This window comes from Sciurus carolinensis, chromosome 3 (genome assembly GCF_902686445.1).
Source record: "Sciurus carolinensis chromosome 3, mSciCar1.2, whole genome shotgun sequence".
Classification (NCBI taxonomy): domain Eukaryota; kingdom Metazoa; phylum Chordata; class Mammalia; order Rodentia; family Sciuridae; genus Sciurus; species Sciurus carolinensis.
Genome location: NC_062215.1, coordinates 6,660,886 through 6,684,585, shown reverse-complemented (window position 1 = coordinate 6,684,585; position 23,700 = coordinate 6,660,886). Strand labels below are relative to the sequence as shown.

General features: G+C 59.0%; 1 protein-coding gene across 1 annotated transcript in view; it reads left to right on the top strand.

Moving 5' to 3' along the window:
- Nucleotides 1-3,714: 3,714 nt before the first annotated feature.
- The window catches only part of Ttyh2 (tweety family member 2), a 36,522-nt gene continuing 16,536 nt past the window's right edge, over nucleotides 3,715-23,700 (top strand). Inside the window, exons 1-4 of the mRNA XM_047546795.1 lie at nucleotides 3,715-3,889; nucleotides 10,367-10,539; nucleotides 16,070-16,181; nucleotides 21,757-21,977. Of these exons, the coding sequence (XP_047402751.1) occupies nucleotides 3,761-3,889; nucleotides 10,367-10,539; nucleotides 16,070-16,181; nucleotides 21,757-21,977 (635 nt within the window). The 5' untranslated portion in view covers nucleotides 3,715-3,760. The remainder of the gene's footprint in view (nucleotides 3,890-10,366; nucleotides 10,540-16,069; nucleotides 16,182-21,756; nucleotides 21,978-23,700) is intronic.

Genomic DNA, 23,700 nt, shown 5'->3' with positions numbered 1-23,700 from the left:
GCCTCCTTTGTCTCTGAGCATGGGGAGGAAGTGCTGTCGGGCAGGCTGTGCGCTGGGCATGGGTGATGGATCTGGCTTGTGTCTCCTGGCCCCCCACGTCTAGGGCTGGATCTCCATGGACAAATAAAGCCAGACTTACGTGTAGCCTAAGTTTGAAACTAAGTAGAGGTAGGCAGGGCTCTACATCAGTGGTAGAGCACTTGGCCTGGGTCCCTTCCCAGTCCCACAAAAAAAGAGATGTAGGGATGCCACAGTGGGAACACAGGCCAGATACCTATGGAAGTAAACCAGTCAGGACTTCAAAGTGGTTTAAGTAGAATGAGCTTAAAATTAAATGAAAATTAAAGGGAGGAGTTGCTGAGCACTCTTCCCTTGGCAGATGGCTGCAAGCTAGGCCATCCCCTCAGTGTAAACTAGAGGTGGCATTACAGCTTTCACCCCGACCCTGTGGAGAGATTCCTGGGATGCAAAGGTAGCAGAAGAGTATTGTTTTTCAGTGTCACTTGCATGATATGGTGGGGTTGAAAGTGATGGCAGAAGGACAATTTATAGATGGGCTCAGAATCACAGTAGGCTAGCATGAAGTGGCGGGAATAGAGAGCATCCAGCAAATGGGAACGTGAGAGACCTGGAAGTGGAAGGCTGATCTCAATCCAAGTGACATTCAGAGGAAGGGATTGGGTTTGGGGGAGGAGAGGGACATCGATGGGACTTCAGCAGGTCCAGAAGGAGGCAAATCCTACCTGAGAGGGCCAGCCAGGCCAAATTCCTTGGGTATGAGATCTTTGTCCTGCCACTTCTGACTTGGTTTTGAGAAGTGACTTTGTTTCCTGAAATAGAAAGTAACCACATTACCTTTCTCTGTCACTCCTGTACTCAGTTGAATGAGCTAATGTGTGAAAGTGTTTGAACTTGCCCGCACTTTATACTAGCAACAGTGGGTCGTGTTGGGGCAGGCCACACGATGGCGCCACACCACAGCAAATGAACAGCTGTAGTTCCTGTTCAAGTAAACACCTAAGATTATTTTCTAGCTCATTTTAAAAAGTGTGGTATACAGTGTGCTTGGTTTTGTATTTTAAATGTGTAAGCAAGCAGGTTGTGAAACTAAGCACCAATCTGTTTGTAGAACTCATCGGGCCTCATGAATTGATTGAAGGGCGTGAGTTTGTTTACTCCAGCAGAGGGTGGCAGATGTGGCACCATCAGCAGCTTCAGTCTAACCAATTCTTTAAACATTTAGGATTCCCAAGGGGGAGTGAGAGTTTACCACTTGGGCTCTCTTTGTCCCCAGCACATTGTCCAGAGACTAGTCCCAGCTCCTAGGAGACAAACCCTGCAGGGATTTGTCTGGCCGCCTTGTCCAGAAAAGGCATCCTTTCATGTGGTGCTTCTGGCTTGTGCTGTAGTCACTTGGGACGCTTAACCCAAGTGACCAGGGTTAACTCCAGAGATTCTGATTGGGTTGGTGTGTTCCCAAGCCTGGGGCAGCCAGGGTTGCCACTGCTTTGTGAGGCTTAACAGTTGTAGAGGGCACCTGGAGGCTGCTTCAGAGCTGGCAGGATGGCAGGGCTCTTAAGGCACTACACTGGTCAGAGCTGTGACTAGTTTCTAAGAAGAATGACATCCTTTAACTCAATAGGACATGGAGTGCTGAGCAGCTTTAGCCTTGAGTGCCTGTCCCCGGGAGGAGCACCCGTGGGAAGGTGTGCAGTGGGTTGCAGGGGACATGGGCTGCCGCTGTATGATCATGCCCACATTCAGGCAGTGCCCACTGAGGGCGTGAGCTGCAAAGGGTCCCTGGGAAACCGCTTTGTGCCCATCTTTCTCAGCAGCCAGTACCTGTGGGACTGTATGTGATCTGGCCCTTCCCACCAGCTGCTGCTTTTTCTTTTGTCTTAACTATAAGTACTTATTTTCTGGTGAGATTTTTCAGGGATAATTTACACACAGTGAGATTCACCCCTTTGTGTCCAGATCCATGCATTTTGATAGACCTTTACAGTTCAGTTGTGTGACCACTACACTTGATCCAGAGAATGTTTCCATCACCTTGCAAGTCCCTCCCACCCAGGCGCTGGCAAGCAACCACAGGTGTGATCTGAGCCCTGTCCCTGCTGTCCCCAGCATGCACTCTGGGTTTTCACTTGACTGATATCCCCTTCAGCCCTGCCCTCTCCGTCCCTGACCTCAAAGTCCCACTCCTGCCACTCAGAAGCCTCCCCCAAGGACACCTCAGTTAACTCCCATCATCCCTTAACTCATCCCACTCCAGTTATGCAAGAAACATCCAAGGAGCAAACTCCATCCTGCCTCTACATTCCAACAGGGCCCTTCAGAGTCGCCTCGCCTCCCTTCCTAGACTAAACACCATGTGGACAGGAACAGGAACGGGTGTTTTATTAATCAGCAAGCCCCCTAGAATAGGGAAAGTGTCCTTTAAAATGCGGAGTTGGTGAAAGAAACCCCTAGGAGAAGACAGTGTTCCCCAGCCTACTGCTCTCCTCTGGCCTCAGCCTTGGGCTTGTGTGTGAGATGGCAGCTGACCCTGCGGAGAGGCCTCAACTACAGGACAGGGCTTGCTCTTTTGGCCCAGGATCTTGGATAGAGCAGGAAGGGACTGTAGACTGCTCCCTCTGGCAGTCACGCAGTCCCCAAGGGGAAAATGCAGGAGTCCCTTGTGTTGCCTTGAGTCTCCTTTCTCACCTGTATGGCTAACCACCCCCAGGCTGGCTGCCTCTAACCAGCCCCAACCTGACACAACCCTTTTCGCCACTCAGACCTCTGTGGGTCCCTACCTGCCCTCCGCCTGCCTCCAGCCTGAGCACCTTGCTCACCAGGCTGTTTGCATTCACAGTCTGGTGATCTGTAAGTGTGTGAAGGACTGAAGACCAAGGGCCCACGGCTTTGCTGAGGGTGGCTGCCCCACCTGTTCCAATTTTCCCCAAAGCACCCTTTAAGGCATATGCCTTCCTGTGCATACGGTGGTCCACACCACAAGGCGCAGTACATACGTGGCAATGGCTTCTGTCTGCTTGGCTCACTGATGCAGCTGTAGGTCTAAGTACTGCTGATGCTCTTCATCCCTTCCTGGGTGCCCATTGCTCCCTCCCTTCCCTCTAGACAGCCCAAAGTGCCCTTGTTCTGGGAAGCCGGCCTTGTCCCTCCTGCCGGGAAGGAGCAAAACGTCTCAGTTCCCCAAACTCCTTCCTCAGGGCAGCTAGCTGCTGTCAGGTGGCTGGGGAGGTGGTCGGGGTGTGCAGGAGGGCAGGGACTGAGTCATTTCTCTGAGTTGCCATGGTTTGCACTATAGGTGGGTCAATAAATGATTGAGAGTGAATTTAAAATGAGTGACCCAGGGACTGGGTCATCCTGCCCCCAATAGCAGTTTACCCACCCCCTGATAAGTTCTTGGAACTGCCCCCCAGCCTCTCAGGCCGGGACAGCTAGCCGCACTGGACAGCTCACAAGCTGATTTGATCTTAAGTCACTAATAAGAGACGCAGGGACTGAGACTGAAATGCACTTCTTCCACCTCTTGCACCAGTAGGGGCAAAAAGGATCCCAATCCAGAAGGGGACAGCTGGTTTGGGGGCTCAACCTTTGGGAGCCCGAGAGCGGGTTCAGGCCTGGGCTGGGGCGGTCCGGGCCGGGGCGGGGCCGGGGCGGGGCCTGGGCCGGGGCGGGGCCGACGCGCGTCCCTGGCCCGGTGGCGGCGGCACAAGCGGCTGCAGCGCGCTGGCTGCACTCTGAGTGAGCCATGCCGGCGGCGCGCGTGGAGTACATCGCGCCCTGGTGGGTCGTGTGGCTGCACAACGTCCCGCACTTCGGTCTGCGCCTGCAGCCGGTGGACAGCACCTTCAGCCCCCGCGATGAGAGTTACCAGGAGGTGAGTGTGGGCGCTCCAGACCTGAGCCGCCGCGGACCGGCCGGTGTGCGCTCAATCCCCGCACCACCCCTTCTCCTCTCCGCAGCGCGCGCTCTCCACGCGCCTCACAGACCCCTCCCTCCACCCGCAGCCCCTTCTTCTCCCCTTGCTCCCATTCTCCTCCGGGACCCTTGGCCCTGCGGCCTCTTCTGACTGGGAACCTCGGGGTTCAGGAAAAGTGGCAAGATCGGAGTTAAGCCGGCTCGGGAAGGGGAGGAAGGGCGCGGAGACCGCCTGCGGGAGGCGGGGGCTGAGCGCTGAGGGGCAGGACAGCTCGGGTGGGGGTGGGGACGTTCGTGTCGGGGCAGCTCTGACTTGGGAGGTGCGGGGATGTGGCGCGGCGCCCCGAAGTTCCCCTTGTGAGGTTCCAAGACCGGACGCTGTCTTCTCCAGCGTCCTGGGAGACGCTGGGAGAAGTTTAGGCAGAAACTGACTTGGGGCTCCGGAGCCCCCAGCGCCCCTCCTCCCCGGCCCTGCCTGCAGGGTGGGAGCCGCTGCTAAGACCTCTGCCTGGGCCCCTTCTTGAGGCCTCAGGGCTGGGGGAGGCGGCGTGGGTGGCTTCCCTCTGGAGCACAGGAGCCCACCGCGGCTTGTGTTTGTTTCAGGAGAGGAGTGTAGCCTCAAATCAGCCCCATCGCGCACCATTGTCCCGAGTCCCCCTTGTGTTGACAACCAGCCCCCTCTCTTTGTCCTCGCTTGGGTCTGGGCTGCCCCATCCCTGTCGCCCTCCCCTCCACCCCATACCTTCTAGGCCCTGAAGTTCTGGGGTCCCCTGCTCTGGGCCAGTCTCTGCCCTCATCCTGCACTTCTGCCTTTTTCCTGCTCTGCCGATCCTTCTTCCCCCTACCTCTGCCCTTTGTGCACCCCACAGCCAGCCAGGGCTGCTCCTGGACTCCCCTCTCCAGCCGGAGCTGCAGCCCCGGCACTGTCTCCAGTGTGGTTAAGCCCACATTCCCGGGCTGGGTGTCCAGGAATAGGGTTAGTCCAGCGCAGTGCTCTGTGCGGGTCTGAAGACTTTGACCCCTGGCCTCTACCTGCAGCCTTAAGGGTGATTCCCCAACCCCTCCCCCACAGGGCATTGGGCAGTGGCCCTGCGCTTTTCTGGAGGCTGTGCTGGGAGGCCCCTGCTTGCTTCCCGCTTCCAGGCCTGCCTCCTTAGAGCCCAGGGGATCCTGATGGGTAGGACGTGCAGTGACCAGGAGTCTAATAATAACTGAGTGTCCCCGCAGCTTTCAGGCCCAGGCAGTCGGTGCCAGGGGAGAAGGGACCCTTCCTGCTGTTGGGGGGATGCAGGAGGCAGTTCAAGGGTCAGCCTGGCTCCGTCCTCTTCCTGCCTGCCCTCCCTCTCCCGGACCCTCCAAGGGAAGGACCTGGAGAGCTGCCTGGCTAGCTCCAGGGCTCTGCTCCCTCCAGTGCCTGAGGAAGCGGATATGATTTCAGAGGCAGCTGTGTTGTTAGGGGGGCGCCCAGATCCTGTTTCCGGGGTCCCAACCATATTTTTCTGTCTGCTGGAGAAAATCTAAACCCCAGCTGGATCAAGAAGACCCCTAGGTGGACGAGGGGGTGGTAAGGCGCTCCCTCATTCCACTGCCCCCCCAGACAGCACCTGTCTTGCCAGCAGCTGTGGCTGCCCCACCCACCACCCTTCAGTCCTGTGGACCGTTGGTAGCTGAGCTAGAGGGACCCACTTATGGTCCCTGCCCCAGACACCCTTTGTGCTGGGCTCCAGAAAACATCCCCGTCCCATGGCCACCGCTCCAACCCTGCCCCTGCTGATCCTGGTCCTCCTGGGGGTGGAGGCAGAGCCCTGAATGGGAGAGGACTGTGGTGGGCCAGGGCGGAAGTCAGGATCTGGGTGTTATTTAAGGCGGCTCCTATTTTGGTAAGTTCCCCTGTTTTCTGACCACTGGTCTTTCCTTTTCTCCTGAGCACCAAAGTCAGGCAGCCAGTCAGCTCACAGCATGAATTGGACGGCTTCTGCTGTCGGTCATCTCAGCCCTCAACAAACTTGATTGGGGCCACCTGCTCTGTCAAGCCTGGTGCCTGTGATAACCAAGGCAGCCAGACCTTCTGGAGCAGTTGCTGAGGGTTCTCTGGGGCCAGCTGTCACAGGGGCAGCAGCCAAGTAGTTTGGCCCTCCCTCTGGGTGTGTCGGATTCCTGTTCTCTCACTGTGTAACCATGGGCAGGTGTCTTGACCTCTCTGAGACTTGCCTCCCTCATCTGCAAGTATTCAGTGGGATGTAATATTCATGTAGTAGGATGGAGGGTCCCATGGCACGTAACAGGACCCAAAGATACACATCTTCAGATGATCGACCTTGAAGTTACACGCGTCCAAACACAGTACCCTACGGTAGAGAGAAAAGAGAGAGACCCTGCGCTCCCAGGGGAAGAATGCAGAAGGGCTTTAGTGCATGCCCAGGTGACTGAGTGACAGGCAGCCGGCGGGTCTACGGGGGTTGCATCGAAGACCAAGCGAAGACAGGAGCAGCAAGACTGGGTCTGAAGGGGGCTCCCCGTGGCATCTAGTAGGCAGGGGGGTCTTAAGAGAGCAGGTCCCTGCAAGGTCCTGAGCAGGCTCAGTGCGCCAGACCTCCCTGAGGAAGCAGGGACTCCCATTCACTTTGGGGGGTGGCGAGAGCCCCCAGTCCCCTGATGGTGGCCCTCTCCTCACCTTGGTGAACTTGGATCTGGGTCCTCGGGAAGGCCGCTTGGCCTGCGTCCACCAGCCCCACGTGCAGGTTGCCCAGCAGCCTGGGGAGCCCGGTCCTCGTCCTGGGGGCAGCCCAGACCTCACCTTTGACAGGTGAGAAGGGTTGACATGGAGATGGTCCCCTCTGGAGGAGCTAGTGAGAGCCGGCGAGGTAGCAGACGGACAGGTGGCGGGGCCTGGCTCTGTGATCCCTGCCGGAGAGGAGACCCCAACTGTGCAGTGCCCATTGGGCAGTGTTGGGGACAACAGAAAGGGCACCCCGCATCAACCCAGCTGTGTCTCCCCGAAGTCACTTCAGTGTCACCGTCACACGGCCCAGCCCCCCACTGGGAGACCAGCACTCAGGCGGGCGTGCGGGGCCCTCCTGCCCATCTGTCCTGCCCGCCAGGCTGCTGTCTTTCTCAGGCACGTGTCAGAAGGTTGAAGGAAATGTTTTAATGTTTAAATTTAGGCATATTTTTTCCTGTGGCTCTTCAGGTGCTTCAGTTCAAAGACTCCCCCAAGAGTCCCAAGTCCTTAAGCCAGGGGAGGGGACAGAGCGGGGCTATTTGGAGAACCCCAGGAGGCCCTGCCGGCCAGGGGACACTAGGGGAAAGCCGCCCCCCAGCTGGAGAAGAGCTGAGGTGGGAATGAGGAAGCCCCATTCATCCTGAGCCTGAGTCACCGTCAGCAGACAGTCACGCTGAGCCGCAGGGGTGGCCTTCCCGTGGGCCCGGGGCTCCCTCTGGGTGCCACTTCACCCTGGGACAAGCTCACCTCCCCAGCTGTGTCCTGGGGGCTCCGCTGCAGCCCCTCCCCGACCCCATGTCAAAGCCTCTTGGGGTCCAGCTGCGGTGTCACTGCCACCCCAACTGGGGTCCTGCCTTGATGTCCCCACTCTGGTTTTCTCATTACACAGTGACAAACCAGAAATAATTGCAGTACCTTTGATGTGGGAGAGGCCGTCTACACGCCAATGTGGGGGCCACGGGCCTGGTGCTGGGGCGGCGGGGTGTGGGCTGTCCTTCCTTAGCCCTGTCCCTCAGGGCGGAGGGCAGGGGCCAGCCAGCAGGGCTCTGCTCCCTCCCCTCCCCTCCCCTCCCCTGCCCTCCCCCTCCATGCACTTGGGGACTGGAGTGTTAATTAGGAGCAGAGAAATAATTGCCTATTATCGGCAGGTGACACCAACAGGCTGGTGTTGGGCTCAAGCCTCCTCCCCTCTGACCTCTCCCTCCTCTTCCCCTTCCACCTCCTCCTCCCTCCCTCCTGTCCCAGGACACCCCCAGCCTCCTGCTCCAGTTCTTGGCCTCCCAGCAGCTGGGGGCTGCAGAGGCGCGCGCTGCTGGCAGGAGCCCTGGGGGTGCGGTTCCCTGGCCGGCCGGAAGCATCCTCAGTACCCTGGCGGAGGCCAGCGGCCAGCTGGAGAGGCTGCAGAACCCGGGGCTGCCGCAGGTCTGGGCTCCAGAGCTCAGGCAGGAGGAGGCTGTGGGAGGCTGAAGCAGGCGAGCCAGGCCCAGGGGCTTTGCAGGGGTGCGTACCCATGGTCTCCACTGCTTCAGGGAGGAGGGTGCTTCCTCGCTGGGTGGGGACATGCTGGTTGGGACTGTCCTGGAGGCAGCTGGCAGTGGGGCAGTCTGCTTCCTGGCTGGCTGCGTGGGAGGCCTGCCTGGGGGCTGCTACTCTTTTTTTTTTTTTTTGCTTTTGCTTTTTTTAAATTATTAGGAGTAACTAGGAAGCCAGGCACAGTGGCGCACACTTGGGAGGCTGAGGCAGGAGAATCACAAGTTCAAAGCCAGCCTCAGCAACTTAGCGAGGCCCTAAGCAACTTAGCAAAAAATAAAAAGAACTGGGGACGTGACTCAGTGGTTAAGTGTCCCTGGGTTCAATCTCTGGTGCCAAGAAAAGAAAAAGAAAAAGAAATAACTTACTTGAATGTGCAGCTCAGTGGACTTATGAGTTTTGCATGAGACCATCCTGGTCAAAGTGTACCCCTGACCCTCCCATGGTAGCTGCTGTTCACACCTCTGCGGCTACAGGTGAGCTTCTCTGACCTTGCACTGCATGTAAATTGAACTCACAGCCTCTGCTGGTTTGTTGCCCTCCTAGACATTCCTCTGTACCCTCCGTCCACCTTGTCGTGTGTAGCTCCTATATCCTTTTCATGGCTGTGAACTATCCCCTCTTGTGGCTGCAGCCCGTGGCACTTATCTTGTTGGGAGCCATCTAGGTGGTTTCTAACGTTTGGCAATTACTGCTGTGAAGCTTGGCGTGCGGGTCTTGCGGGGCACAAGCCCTCCCTTCTGTGAGGTGGAATGGCTGGGGCACAGTGTCCATGTCACTCGCGTTTTGCAAGCTGTAAGGGGAGCCTGGGGTTTGGCAGTGGGACCTCAGGACCTGTGAGGCGGTAGCCAAGGCAGAGCACACTGTCTCCAAGGCAGGAGCCTCCTGGAGTCCCTGTCACTGCTGGGGACAGTTGTGCTGAGTGGCCCCCCACACTTCTACACCCGAGGGCTGCAAGATGAGGGTGGGGGGACGGATGTGCTCCAGGCACTGGCCCTGACCTCTCAGCTGCCTGCCAGAGGGAGGCCAGTTCCTGGTGCTCCCTTTGTCCCTGAGACCAAGAAGCCTGTCCCTCAGGGGGCCGAGTCCTCACAGGGCTGAGCAGCCCAGCAGCACGGGGAAGGGACAGGTGGCTTCTGCAGAGGTCCCTACTGCTGTGCTCTGGAAACTGGCCACGGACCTTGGACTGCGGCCTCCAGGGCCCTCTCTGCTTCAGGACACAACCCTGCGTGTGTCCCCTTAGACCTGCAGGCCCTGCAGGCTCCCCCTGCCGATTGCCACCACCACACGGGGCCCCGACACAGGCACGCTGGACCCTGGGGACTCTGGATGGGGAAAGTGCCCAGGGGCACGTGGCGAGCAGGAGGGGCTGTCAGCTCAGGAGCCGGACTTAGAGCCAGGTCCAGCGCTGGATGGCGGCCACCAGTCCCAGGGCCATCTGGTGTCCATCTGCTGAATCGAGAGTGGAGGACGTGGCGGGGGCTCCCAGGCATCCTGACGGGCTCCCTCCGCAGGACCCTGAGGTGGTAGGTGGTCTGAGAAGGGACCCCTGCCCACCTTGGGACTGTGCTCTTGCTACTGCCATGGGCACCTGGGTCAGCTGTCCCTTGCAGGACGCAGTGAAAGGGACTCTACAGGCGCAGGTCCTGATCCCCAGCCTCTCCCACTGCCCTCCCCCGTCCCCAGCACGGAGCCGTCCCCTGGTGACTCTGGATGGGCCCAGCACCTAGAATGGGCACTCAGCTTCTGGCCAAGAGAGTAACTGGCCTGGCACAATGGGGCCCTGTGCATGGAGCAGGCAGCAGATGTGCCAGCTGTCCCTTCCTGGCCCGGTCTCAGGTCCCACTTGGTCCCCGAGGCATCCTGCCCAAGCCATCACCTCCCAGAGGCCTCTGGGTGCTTTGGTCCCTGGGACATCCTCCCCTGTCTGTGTCCCTTGGCCACACGGCTCAGGCCCACAGCCCCTGCTCCACTGGACAGTCCCCCCTGGTCCCCTGAGTGCCTCAGCGCTTTCTGTCAGGCAGGGCCTGCTGCAGTCTGCATCCAGGTGTGAAGCCGGGAGCCTGGGCCGCTGAGCCCGCCCGCTGGTGCCCGCGGCTCCGCCCGAGCAGGGTGGAAGGACAGGGCGGCTCCCCTGCTCCTGCACCCGGCTGGGCCCTCAGGCTGACCGCCCGCCCCTTCCAGGCACTGCTGCTCCTCGGGCTGCTGGCCGCCGTCTGCCTGGGCCTGAACCTCGCCTTCCTGGCGGCCTACCTGGTGTGCGCGTGCTGCTGCCGGCGGGACCCCGTGGTGCAGACCAAGCAGCGCAGCTCCTGCTGTGTCACCTGGACGGCAGTGGTGGCCGGCCTCGTCTGCTGGTGAGCGTCCCTGTGTCCCTTTTCCCAGGCTGGGTGTGCGGCTCCGTCTGCCTGGGGACGGGGCAGACCCGGGGGGGTGGGGGGGGGGGGCGCGGAAAGCCATCCCGAGCCACCTGGGCTGTACCACCGTCAGCCCGTGGCCGCGGGGCCCTTCCACCGCCGCCCGGCGAGCCCGAGTGACCGCTCAGCTGTCTGGTCACCATCTCCCGACCAAGCTCCTGCCACCTGAATGAACAAACTTGTCCCCAAGTGAAGGCTGTCCCTTTTCTGGCCAAGCATTGGGAGTCGGGTGCCCAGGGTGCGGATGGGCCCACTTCCTCCTGCCCCGCGCAGGGGCCGTGCCTGGCGGCCACACAGGCTGCTCCCTGAGATGACCAGGTGGCATTCCCGGGCAGTGGGCCTCTGCTCCCGGCCTCCCTGTCCCCTCCCACCTGCCGCCTTGACTCTGAGGTGGCTCCAGCCCAGGCCATCGCATCTTCTCGGGAGATCAATAGCTTTTAGTGCCCGGGCTCTGGGCCCTCGGCTCTGGATGAGGAGCTGAGGAGCTGCCGCCACGCCGCCCAGCCCGCCCTGCCCGGGGCAGTGTCCACACGCCCGGGCTGTTTCCAGGAGCGGGTGTTTTTCTTGTTTTTGTATCTGTGGAGGTCTTTCTGAAAGCCCAGTGTCCCCGAGTCGCTTGTGGGTATGGCCACTCCCCGGGGTGAGTCCCTCACTGCTCTGCGGAGGACCAGAGCCTGGGAGCCAGGACGCCCGGGTTCCAGTCGCAGGCGCCGGTCTTCTCCGCTAGAACAGCTGCTTATCCCAGCCGCCAAAGCCACAGGCGGCAGCCCCGGGTGGGAGCGTGTGGAAGGACCCGGGTGGCGGAGACGTGGGGCTGGGGCCTAATGTGGATTCTGTTTGTTTCGTACGGGGAGTGGAACCCAGGCCCTCTACCCCGGAGCCACGTCCCCAGCCCTTTTTTTTTTTTTATTTGGAGACCGGGTCCTGCTAAGTTGCTGAGGCTGGCCCTGAACTCGTGATCCTCCTGCCTCGGCCTCCTGGGTGGCTGGGATGACAGGTGTGCGCCATCGCTCCCAGCTTAAATGTGAACTTCAAGTGTTCTAGCCCAGGTTGGGGTTCAAAGACCAGAATCTCCCCCAGGCCAGAGGGAGAGCGCCTGAGAGGTGACTGGATTTCAAATCTTCCTCCTGAGAGCCTGTGGCAGCACAGGGGTGACCCCGAGAGCTGGGACCCCAGTGGGACCAACGGTGCTCACTCCACAAGCAACCCTGGCTCTTGGGAACTCGGATTTAGGTAAGTAAGTAAATATAACAAGCACAAGCTGCAGACTACAGACGCTCCCGGAGTCCGATGGGGTGATGTCTCTGTAAGCCCAATGGACATCGAAAGGGCTTTCCTCACGGAAGACGCCCTGAACGCACCCAGCCTGCCAAACAGCTCGCTGAGCCCGCCACCTGGACCAGCTCAGAACACGCGCATTCGCCCACAGCGGGGCCGAAGCCTCCGACACAAAGCCCGTTTCCAGTCAGTGCTGCCGAGCGAGCTCGCAAAACTGGACGGACGTGTGCTGGAGTGACTGCGTGGGTAGGCCTTCACCTCGGCAGGCGGAAGAGCCTGTAAATAGACCCACTGTAGTTTGGGGACCACCTGCGCTTCAGAACAGCTTGGCTGGGGGTCAAGTCCAATAAGTCACAGCCTTCTTCACGTTTGTCCCAGGCTGGAGGGGTCCTGGGACACGAAAGACAGGCACCAGGTCCGCCTTTTGATCTTGTGGCTCTGAGTCTGTTGGGAGAGGCAGAGTCTGATGTGAATAATGACAACTGCAGAGAGCCCTTTGGAGGAAAGGAACTGGCATAATATGGATGATCTCCCTGAATTAGGTGGTCCTGGGTAATCAGGGCACCAAGAGGGGATGAGGAGGAGACACTAATTAGGAAAGGTGGGGACAGGGAGGAGCAGACACCTCCAGGCAGAAGGGAGCAGAACATGTGCAAAGGCCCTGTGGCAGGAGAGCATGGGGCAGAAAGTGGCCATTGTGGCTGGAGCAGAGGGCAGGTGAGGGCCTGAGGGGGCTGCTGGGTGGATGGTGAGCAGGAAGCAGCCCTGGGAGGGACAGAGCACAGTGTGAAAATGAGGGGACTCAGGTCAAGATGGGGACCAAACCACACAGCAGCCTATAGGCCGTGTTAGGGGTTTGAGTCTTTTAAGGACAGTGGGACTCCCAAAGAGATAGGGTGACCCAATAAATCAGGTTTAAACAGAAGCCAGACCCCCTGGAGCATTTAGAACAGAGGTGCTCGAATGTAAAGCAGTGTGGAATGCCGGCTGGGGTGGACAGGTGGCCGCCATGGGCCTCCCAGGGGCGCGGGGAGAGGGCGGGAGGACGGGGGGCTGGTGGTGGGTGGGGTGGGGAGGTGAGCCGGGTTCCCGAGGAGGGAGGTGCCCACTGGCTAAGGCACCCGTGAAGCTCTGAGGACCCTGGTGGGGGCACCACATCGCAGGGTGGACTGGGCGGCAGCCAGGCACGTGGGGACGAGCCGTCCAGCATCGGAAGAGCTGAGAGCGATTAGTAGAGGGCCTGGACCACGCCTGGAGCAAGCAGGACGCTCTGTGGCCGGCCTGGAGCAAAGGGCGCAGGCCAAGGAGACAGGAAGGCGTGGCCAGGAAGGGGAGAAGGCCACCTGAGGAGGAGCCCGCAGAGTGTTTCCCGAGGGGATGGGATTGGAACTTGCCCTTGGGTTTATTGGCGCCGGGTCATCGGTCACCTGGTCATTAGTCACCTTCGCTGCAGTGAGTTGGGGGAGGGAGGAAGGAGGTGGGGGAGGGGCCTGGAGGAAGCAGGAGTGGCAGGGATGGAGGCCCAGATGGGAGCCTGGAAGACAGCTCGCTCCCTGCTGCGCCGAGGACCCAGCGAAGCAGGAGATGCGGTGCTCAGAAGAAAACGTGCCCGGGGAGGGGCGGCGCCGAGCCCCCTCTTCTGGAAGGGCCGTGATTGGAGTTTGGGAAAGATGGTGGGTTGGCGTGCCCAGGGGACGGCAGAGTCAACAAATCCTTTATTCTGTCTTTTCCCTCAAGCAGATGGTTTTCCACAGCCCAGGCAGGACCCGTGACACCAGGAGGGACCAAGAGACCCCCATTAGGGCAGGCTGGGGGTAATCCCAGCTGCTCGGGAGGCTGAGGTAGGAGGATCAAGGAGGATCGTGAGTTTGAGGCCCACCTGGGCAACCTCTGTCTGCGCAAGGTCAGGTGCGGATTCACAGCCACGCCTGGGCCACCTCGCCCAAAACCACAGACGAGAAGAGTGAAACCAGAACATCCCCGTTGGCGAAAGGGAAAGAGGAAGTTAAAATGTGGGAAAGCATCGGCTCGATGCTGAATCCTCAGAAAACACCGATCGTGGCCTAGACGGCTGCAGGAGAGAGTCAACACGAGGAGCAAACAGAAGTTGTTTTTCAGCAGCGACTGTTTCAGGACTGGGGCGGAGGTGGGCGTGGAGAGCCCGCTGGGGCCCGAGCCCCAGCACCAGGAGCAGCAACAACAAAACACTCTTTCGCTCTCTCTCCAGTCACGTTACCAACCGGAAGACGGGTGACAGGCCCTGCATTTAACCTTTGGGTGTTTTAGTTCCTTGATACCATGGAAAAGAATGGAGGGCATCGCAGTAACTTGTCACCGCAGGGGTGGAATTTAGGCAGCGGATCACAGACTGTGTGTGTGAGAGAGGAAACGCGTAGGACCCTCCTGAGACGCACAGGTCCCAGACCACCCGATTCGGCCGTGTCTGACCTCAGAAAGCCCTCCAGATGGTTCTATATCTGCATCCGCGGGCCGCATCCTGGAAAGCTGTGACTCGGGAGAGGGCCCTGGAAGGGGGTCCCCATAACGGTCCTCCAGGGGAGTCCATCCTGGGCTCCGTCCTGCGTGGGCGGGTGGGCCCTCGACTTCCCTCCCCACCCCCACCCCCCACACCAATTAGCGTTCTGGATGAAGCCGGGGAAGCCACCTGATCAATCTCACTACAGCCCGAGTGGTGTGGACCAGATGGAATGTGATCAATGGCATGATTTGTTCAGGCCGGAACCCTGGACCAGCACCAGCCAGATGGAACTTCACAGAGAGGGAAAGGTCCTGCTTTCGGTTAAGACTAAACAAACATCGATAGAGCACTTTGGAAGGAGGAGAGACTGGGCTTAAGGCAATTCCCGCAAAGAGATTCAGGTGCTGTTTGTAGACCTTAAGGTCAGCGGGGAGGCCGGAGAACCTGGAGCATCAGCCCCCACGCTGGGAGCCGGGCTGGCAGCCTGGACTTTAGAGCCCACGTCCCAGAGTGACACTGACCATATAGACAGTCGCAGCTAGGGGACAGTGATGACATGCACCAGGGTCTGCAGACCTTGGCCCAGGTAGCAGACCTGCCTGACTTGAGATCTGGAGGCCTCGCTGAGGTGTCTGGGGTGCGAGGAGATTGGCGAGTCTCCTGGGCTGCCTGAGGGCAAGGCAGGACCCCCTGGGTATGGGGACGGAGGAAGCCAGTTTCTATAAGCTGGAACTTGCAGAGGGGACCAGCTGCCTCCGGGCTGCATGGGGATGTCAGGGGAAAGGGTAGAGAATGGCGAGGGCGTCCCTGATTCCTGGAGGTGTCGGGAGGGACTCGGCCTCAGTGGTCCCCCAAGCGTCACCATGCAGAGTCCCTGGGGAGCCATGGAGGTGTGGGTGCCCACACCCCACCCAGACCTGCTGTGGTGGAGTCCCCAAGGCTGGGCCCTGGTCTCCCAACTCCCAGAGTCAAACAAACTGCTATGGAGCCAGCTGGCGCCTGCTCTGTGGCTTGGGGTCCCTTAACCTTTACCCAGAGACATCATCCTGTCACCCCAGCCTCCAAAGAGCTCCTCACCCCACAGTGCTCACAGCAGCTGGACCCATGGTCGCCAGCTCTGCGCACAGCCCAGATGCCCTGCAGTAGCCAAGCGGATAAAGGGCTGGACAGGCCTGGTCGGTGGAATACTGTCCAGCCCTAGAAGGAAACCTGCGCTTCGGTCGCAAAAGACACGTAGGAGCCTCCCAGGCAAGGAAGCCAGTCTGCAGAGGCTGTGAACGGAACAATTCCAACTGTGCGATGTTCTGGAAAAGCCCCGACAGTGAAGACGGGAAGGAGCGCAGGGCTTGGGGAAGGAGGAATGAACGGCAGAGCGCAGGGGTTCAGGGCAGTGGGACTGGTCTGCAGGAATCGCTGATGGCAGGTACAGATCGCCGGGCAGGTCGGCAGCGCCCAGTGAGCCTGCCCTCCCTCCTCCCTCCCGTGGCCCAGGGTGGGCTGCTGCACCCCGGCTGGGCAGTGGTACGGAGGGCACGGCAGTGTGGCTGCTGCATCGAGGGCCGCCCACAGAGGGAGAGGACCGTGGCACCCTGTGCTTGCCCCTCTGTTTGGCCGTGAACCTAAAAATGCTCCAAAACACACGTTTGCTTTCTTTTTTAAGATAAACACACCTTCCCTGCGGGAGTCACCCTAACCTTTGGGTCTCCTTTGCAGTGCCGCCGTGGGCACCGGTTTCTATGGGAACAGCGAGACCCACGACGGGGTGCACCAGCTCCTCTACTCCCTGGAGAACGCGAACCACACCTTCTCCGGGATCGACGAACTGGTAAGGCTCCCGGGCAGCTGGCCTGGCACAGATAACAGCCCATTGGCGTTCGTGGGGCCAGGACAGGCGTGCCAGGCAGCCAGCTGCACACGGAGAGCCTGCACGATGCCCCGGGGCAGGACTCACATGGGGCTGCCGTTGCCCCTGCCTGCGGCAAATAGGCAATTTCTGTTTCCTAGACCCGGGGCGGGTGGGGGGGCGTTGGAGGCAAATCCCATTCATTTTGGGGAAATTGGACACTTCCCCATTTGCCGGTCATGTCTCCCCCTTGGAAAGTCAGTCCCCCTGCGTTTATGTTCTAAGTGCTGCACACAGCGTACTGTGGGGTCCAGGAGGTATCAAAGGAGAAGACGTAGAAACAAAGGAAGAAGGGCCTGTAACCCCAGCAGCTTGGGGGGCTGAGGCAGGAGGATCGAGAGTTGAAAGCAGCCTCAGCAGTTTAGCAAGGCCCTAAGCAACTCAGCGAGACTCTGACTCTAAATAAAGGACTGGGGGTGTGGCTCAGTGGTTAAGGGTCCCTGGGTTCAAGCCCTGGAACGGGGGGAATAAACAGCCTACTCTGCTGAACCCCAGACACTGAGGGCAAGGAATCTCGGTTTTCTGCTTCCACCCTGGCCCCGGTTCCTGTCACTTTCCCTGTGTGTGCCAGGCCTTTCTGTGGCAGCCCCTGCTGCTTCCTAAGGACCAGGTGCTGGTAGAAGAGGCAGAAATCAGCTTTCAGGGAAACCAGTCCGTGGTCACCTGCCCCATTCTGACCCTTTCTGGGCCACGTCCCCAGCAAAGTGGTGACAGCCACAAAAGTCCTATCTGTGTCAAGCAGCCTCAACCACAAAACCCAGTGCTAACTGGAGCATTTGGTCACTACGGGGCATCCTGGGAAGAGAACTGACCTCGATAGCCCCCTCTGGCCGCGCCCTTAATCTCCTCTAAGGCTCTAATCCCCCAGTCATCCAAGGGGCCAGGGCTCACCTTAAAGAGACAGCAGCTGCTGCTCGTGCCCATGGCGGGTGGGGGAGGCAGCCTCTGGTCTCCAGGGAGGACTCTTCCCAAGCTCCCTGTCCTCCCCTCGTGTCCCCTGGATGGGTTTCTGGGAGACGGCTGATACCCTGTGTCTTGCTGGGCTGGGGCGGCTCTGTGTGGGGCAGCAACTGGGGTGGAGGAGCCGAGGGACAGCTGCTGGGGATGGGCACCTCCTGGTCGGCGCAGAGAGGCCTGGGCCAACCCTGCCCCCCGAAGCTCAGCCTCACCCCAGGCCCTGGTCAGGAAGGGGTCACCACAGTCACTGCCCTCTGGCCCATCTCCCTTTCTTGGCTTCTTGCTCCCTCCCCTTCTCCACGCATCGCACCAGAATCCCTGGAAGAGGAACCCAGCTCAGAAATGAGAACCCCTTGCCCAGGAAAGCCCGGTGGCCTTGACCGTCACTGGCTGGGCCTGCCTGATGGGCTCCAGGCTTTATCTCTTGGGAGGACGGAGGAGGATGCTGGGGAGAGACCTGGGAGCCTGCCGTGGCCAGGCTTGGATCCTGGCTGCAGGCCCCTCCTCCAGTCCCTGCCCCGTGCCTCTTGTCCTCCCCACCATTGCTGAAGAGGGGGGCACTTGCCCGGGCTTCTTGAAGGTGCAGCCAGCAGGCGCTGCTTCTGACCTGTTGGCTTCCTCTGCTCCTCTGGGGAGGTCCCCGAGGGGCCTGGGAGACGGGAGGCGGCCTCAGGGGAAGCACCTGACACTCCCAGTCCCCAGGGCCCTGGGGCAGGCCACAGATCTTGGAGCGTTCCCCAGATCCAAAGGGGGAAGCCCAAGTACCGGATGAGTGATGTCAGGCGAATTAACGCAGGTGAAGGCGTCTGGTAGACTAGAAAGTGCCTCGGCCAGGATACCTAAGATACGAGTGCCGTGGCAGTAATGGCTAATCACCATGAGGTGGAAGGAGGCTGGGGCCAGGGCTGGGGGAGGCTGTGGGTGGCAGCCTCAGGGTGGGGACTCACGGGCAGGTTGGGCAACTTGGACTTGGGTCTTGCTGGGGCCCGAATCAGGCCGGCCAGTGATCAAGAGGCCTTGTGGGGCTGCACCCCAACAGCCCAGGAGGTTCTCCTCTGCTGGAATCCCACCTGCGCCCTTCCCTGCAGGGCAGCCTGGGCGGGGGGTGCACCTCAGGGTTCAGGCAGGCCTGGCGCGGACCTAAATCAGCTACAAGCTCTGATGGGAGGCCCAGGAAGGGTCATTGGGAAGGTTGGGTGGGCAGAAGCCAAAGGCTGTGAACCTAGTGCCCTGCATGCAGCCACTGGTGAAGGGAATTGGACTCCAGGCATTACCCAGGACCCAGGCACAGTCCCTCACCCATCAGGGTTTAGTGAGCTTTAGAGTGAGGCCTGGACTCTGCAGCCCAGGAGCTCTGCTGACGTGTGCTTGTGCTGGCTGGTGTGTTTCAGTTGGGGTCCTGCAGAATGAACCCAGGAACACATTACCCCTGAGTTCCGTCCTAGTCCTTTGTATTTTTTTTTTTTTTTTTTTTTTTTTTTTTTTTTTTTTTGAGACAGGGTCTCGCTAAGTTGCGAGGCTTACCTGGAATCTGTGATCCTCCTGTCTCAGCCTCCTGAGTTGCTGGGATCACAGGTATGGGCCACTGCAGCAGGTTTTTGTGCCCTGTTCTGGTGGCCGGTGTGGCTTCCTCCAACGAGCCTGGAGCAGAGACCGTGGGCAGCCCTTGAGGGGAAGGCATGGGAGGTGGATGCTGCTGGAGGCTGAAGCCTGGACCTTCCCAGCAAGGACCAGAACCCAGACTCCGTCTCAGCCCCGCATTCTTTCCTGCCTCAGGCCTCTGGATCTGAGATAAACTTCTAGCCCTGTTCTGCTCCTGGCCAGCCGCTCTCAGATAACCTCATTAGGTGGAGGAGCTTTTCCCTCCGAGAGGGTTCAAACTTGAACTTGCATCAGAATCACCTGGAGGGCTTGTTAGGCTGGAACCCAGCCCCGACTTTCTGATTCTGTAAGCCTGAGGCAGGGCTGAGACTTTGCATTTGCAATGAGCTCCCATTTGATACTACTGCCCAGAGACCACACTTTGAGAACCGCTGTTCCATCCTGTGACAGACAGTTTCCACCACCTTCTAGCTGGTCCCCAGCCCTGCCTAGCAGGGGGTGTGAGCCACCCCTCTGTTTCACAGAGCTCCATCCCTTCCCAGGGAAGGGGGTGCCTTTGTGTCCTAAACCGCTCAGGAACTGGGCTCAATATGAGGAAGTGCAGATCCGTAAGTAGGTCAGTGTTGTGATTTTAAATTTTTTTTTTTAATTTTGTTTTGTTTCCTATGGGAAAACATCAAGAGGAAAGACGAGCCCGACAGATGTTTATGGTCTTGCTTTATTTTCAAAGAGGGGATTAAGAGGTAGAGAAGTGAAAAATTCAGAGCTGTGGAAGAAAAAAGTAGACTTGGGGGAAAGTTCACAGATAGTTTTTAACAGCCCTTAGCCGCAGAGTTTGATATAGAGCAAGGACTGGGACTGGGTCTGCTCATAATTTACCCTTTAATGATAGTGTCATCTGTCTCAGTGGCTCAGAGCCTTTGTCCATTCATATTGTGAAAATGGACACAAAACTTGCCAGTTGGTACTCGGTTACTGACTGTGCCTTGGTAGGGTTTGGGGTGTTCCTCCTGTGTGAAGCTACAAGCTGCGGAGTCTCTCAAGTGCCCAGTGTCTATCTGGGTGTCCTCTCGTCCTTTCACCAGCTCCAAAGAATCAGGCACAAGCCAGAAAACTAACGAACAGGCCACTGACATTGAGAAAATAGAACAAAATGAAACAAAGAGGATCATTCTCTTTTCTGGAACCCGGAAGTCACAGTGCAGGGCAGATGTAAAAAGCCACAAGGCCAGTAACGTGGATGCTCGTGGCTGCTTCTTCCCTAGGGAAGTTTCTGCCCCTCCTTTGTCTCATTTTTATCTTCTGGGACCAGGGACTCTGGGAACCAGGGGCTGCAGGCTGAGGATTAGCGCAGCTGCCTGCTTCTGGGGCTGGCGTGACTGTCTCAGAACAACAGCGCCCTTCTAGCCCCAGCTGCTGACCGACACATGGGCCCAGCGCAGGCTCCTCAGGCACGAGCTCAAGGCCACCGGGCTGCGGCCCTGGGCCTGGGCTGTTTGAAAGCACCTTTGCAATGCAAGCTCCATCTGTGCTCCTTATTTGAAAGCCAGGAGGACAGTCACTGCCGTCTCCTCCCATTTCTACCTTTGCACAGACAGATCTTCCCTGGACTCCTCTCATCTGCAAGCCCTAAGAGCCCAGCCAAGGGACAGGAGCCTGTCCACCCATCTGGCAGGACAAACGTCCAGGAAGGACTAAGCACCCAGAGAAGGCTCCGATTTCCTCCTGCTAGCTTGGAGCTGGCTCTTCAGAGAAGGATGGGGTCTGTCTTTGTCTTTTCAAAGTCCTATTGTTCTGCCTTGGCTGGGAGCTGTGGCTAGCTCCACAACAAAACCCGCCTCTTGTAGTGCAGTTAGAAATCCTATTGTGGGAATAAAGGTCAAGGTAGCAACATAGACGTGCTTGAGTTTAAAAAAGAGAATAATCCCATGTGTTTCAAGTTTTAAGAGAGTCTTCAAGGAAGTAAAATTTATGATTTTTTTTTCCCCTTTGGAGTCTTGCTTTACACAGGTGGAATATCCCTTGTCCAAAACGTTTGGGACCAGAAGTGTTTGGGATTTGGAGTTTTGCAGATTTGGGAATATTTGCATAGACTTGACTGCTAGAGCTTTAAGAGGTTTCAGATTTTCAGATTAGGGCTACTCCACCTGTATGAAGGCCTTGGATCATGGAGACCAGGTCCTGGTAGGGTCAGAGCAGGGCCTGCCCCCTGCAGGGAGCAGGGTGGGTCTGTTAGCCAGCTTACTGTCACTACAGCAAATACCTGAGATGATCGACTTAGAGAGGAAGGGTTTATTCTGGCTCAGTTTGGGAGGTTTCAGTCCCTGGCTGGCTCCATTGGTTTTGTGCCCGTGGCAAGGTATCATGACAGGAGGCACATGGTGGAATCAAGTGCTCCCCTCTTGGCTAGGAAGCAAAAAAGAGAAGGACACTGGGGTTCCGTTATCCTGTTTAGGAACGTGCCCCCAGGGACCCCAAGAACTTCCACCAGGCCCCACTTCTTAAGAGTTTCCACACTGGGCGCCGGGGCGCACGCCTGTCATCCCAGCAGCTCAGGAGGCTGAGGCGGGAGGATTGAAAGTTCAAAGTCAGCCTCAGCAACAGCAAGGCCCTAAGCAACTCAGTGAGGTCCTGTCTCTAAATAAAATACTAAACAGGTGTGGGGACATGGCTCAGTGGTCAAGTGCCCCTGAGTTCAATCCTTGGTACCCCCCACCAAAAAAAAAAAGTTGCCACCAAGATTGCCAAACTGGGAACCAAGACTCTCACATGGGCCACCGGGGGACTCCTCCAGAGGGCCAGTCCCTTTTTAAGCCCTGGTGGCCGTCTGCTGCTGCTTGCAGAGACCTCCTCCAAAGTGAGAAACTGGGATCTCCCCTGCCCAGCTTTCTCCTGTCCACCACCCCAGGGCCAGACGCTGAGCCCCGCCTCTCCCTAGGTGTCCGAAAATGCCCAGAAGATGCAGGTGGACCTGGAGCAGCACCTGGCCCGGCTCCACGAGCTCTTTGCTGCCCGGGGCGACTACATCCAGACCCTGAAGTTCATGCAGCAGATGGCAGGCAGCATCGTCATCCAGCTCTCAGGACTGCCCGTGTGGAGGGAGGTCACCACCCAGCTGACCCAGCTGTCTGACCAGACGGGCTACGTGGAGTACTACAGGTGAGGGCCGCGTGGACGGGCCCAGCATGCGCAGCACCTGAGTCAAGAGGTGCTGAGAGGCACCCCACCCCCATTAGGTATGCAAGTTGGTCCTCCAGCTTTCGGGTGACCCTTTACATCATCTCTCCTGACTCCCCAGCCCAGGTGAAGTCCCTGGACACAGGTCAGAGAGCCCAGGCTGGCTGCCCTCCCGCCGGGAGCAGGGTCTAGGGAGCTTCTCTGGCCAGAGTCCAGGAAGGGAGCAGCAGTCTGGGTCTTCGGGTGACCCCCAGCCCAGTGGCAACCTTGACTGGCCAAGTGCGTGTCCTTTGTGAAGTGTGGTCATTGTGCTCCCGGGACCTGGCGCCCAGCACAGAGGAGACCCACAGTGGCACTGACACATGAGTCCTTTGAGTCCCTCCCCGCAGCGCGCTGGCTCCTCTGAAGGCCGTTGATGAAGGTCAGAGCCTTTACCCCAGCGTTGTACAATGTGTTCTGCTTTTCTGGATCTGTTTCCTGTTGTGACCTAAAGCCCCACCCCAGGAGGTCACTGCTGGGCTGGGTGAGAAGGTGCTCCAGAGACGCCCCCAGGCCCCCTCCCATGAGGAGGAGCCGACAGGCCCTGAGGAGGGGCGCTCGTGCGGCAGATGGTGCTCCCAGCCCTCCGCCCCAGCCTGTCCAGCCCCTGCATTTCCATGATGCGATGGGCGTCCTGGATGGAAAGGGACCTTGGTCCAACTCCCCACCAGACAGATACTAATGGGCAGAATGCCTTCCTCCCTGGACAGAAGGAAACTGCCAGCTCTGAAGACAGTCTGAGACTCCCAAGGCCCTGAGTGGCATCTGAACCCTGTGGACACAGGGACCTTCGTTCCCGTCAGTTTGCATGTGGAGAGGGGCTTATCGTTGAGGTGATTTTATTATGAGCAGAGGGAAACATGGCAAAGAGGTGCTGGCCCCTGCCCCCATTTCCAGCTCCGCCCTTCTTTCATGTTGAGGCAGAAGCGCGGCCCCTGTGACTTGAGAACAGGGTTCCCCCGGCAGAGCCACCAGGCTCCCAGGCCTGTCCAGGGAGCCCAGCAGCAGGGCCTCCCCAGCTTTGCCTTCCTGGCCGCTCTTCCGTGTGACCGTCCAGCAAAGCAAATGCTCCCGGGACCACACGGGGCCTGGGGAGATGTGGAGGAGATAAAAGGTGGCCAGGCTGGCAGTCGGGCAGGGTGGAAGGGTCGGTCCCGGGCAGCCAGAGCCAGGTTCTCAGTTAGAAGTCCCTCCCAGCCCCTGGGGCTCCTGGGCTGGGGCTGTTGGTAGGAAGTGTCCTGGAGAGTGGGTCAGGAGCCCCGCTGGACCTGCCTCCAGACGGGGACGGGGAGGAGCAGCACACCTTGAGGCTGTAGAACACGGAACCCACAGTTTGCAGGGCCCGTGTCCGGCATGCCCCTTGCAGGAAGAGAGTTATGGAGTCCTGCGTGGCGGCTCGAAGTGGCTGCAATTTTGAGCTTCCAGTCTGTAGGACGGGGTCCTAGGCCAGGTGGTTCCGAGGTTCCTCCCAGCTCCGATCCTAAGATCAGATTCCTTGGTAATCGCCAGCAGGAGAGGGGTGCACTCAGCCCTCCCGCCAAAGCCCATCCCCCTCCTGGAACCCCAGAGACCTGCTGCGTGCCGCCCCCTGCCCTGTGTGGGGGCCGAGGCCTGGACAGGGCCCAGCTTTGGGCATTCAGCCTCCCGGCTCTGGCTCTCAGGGACC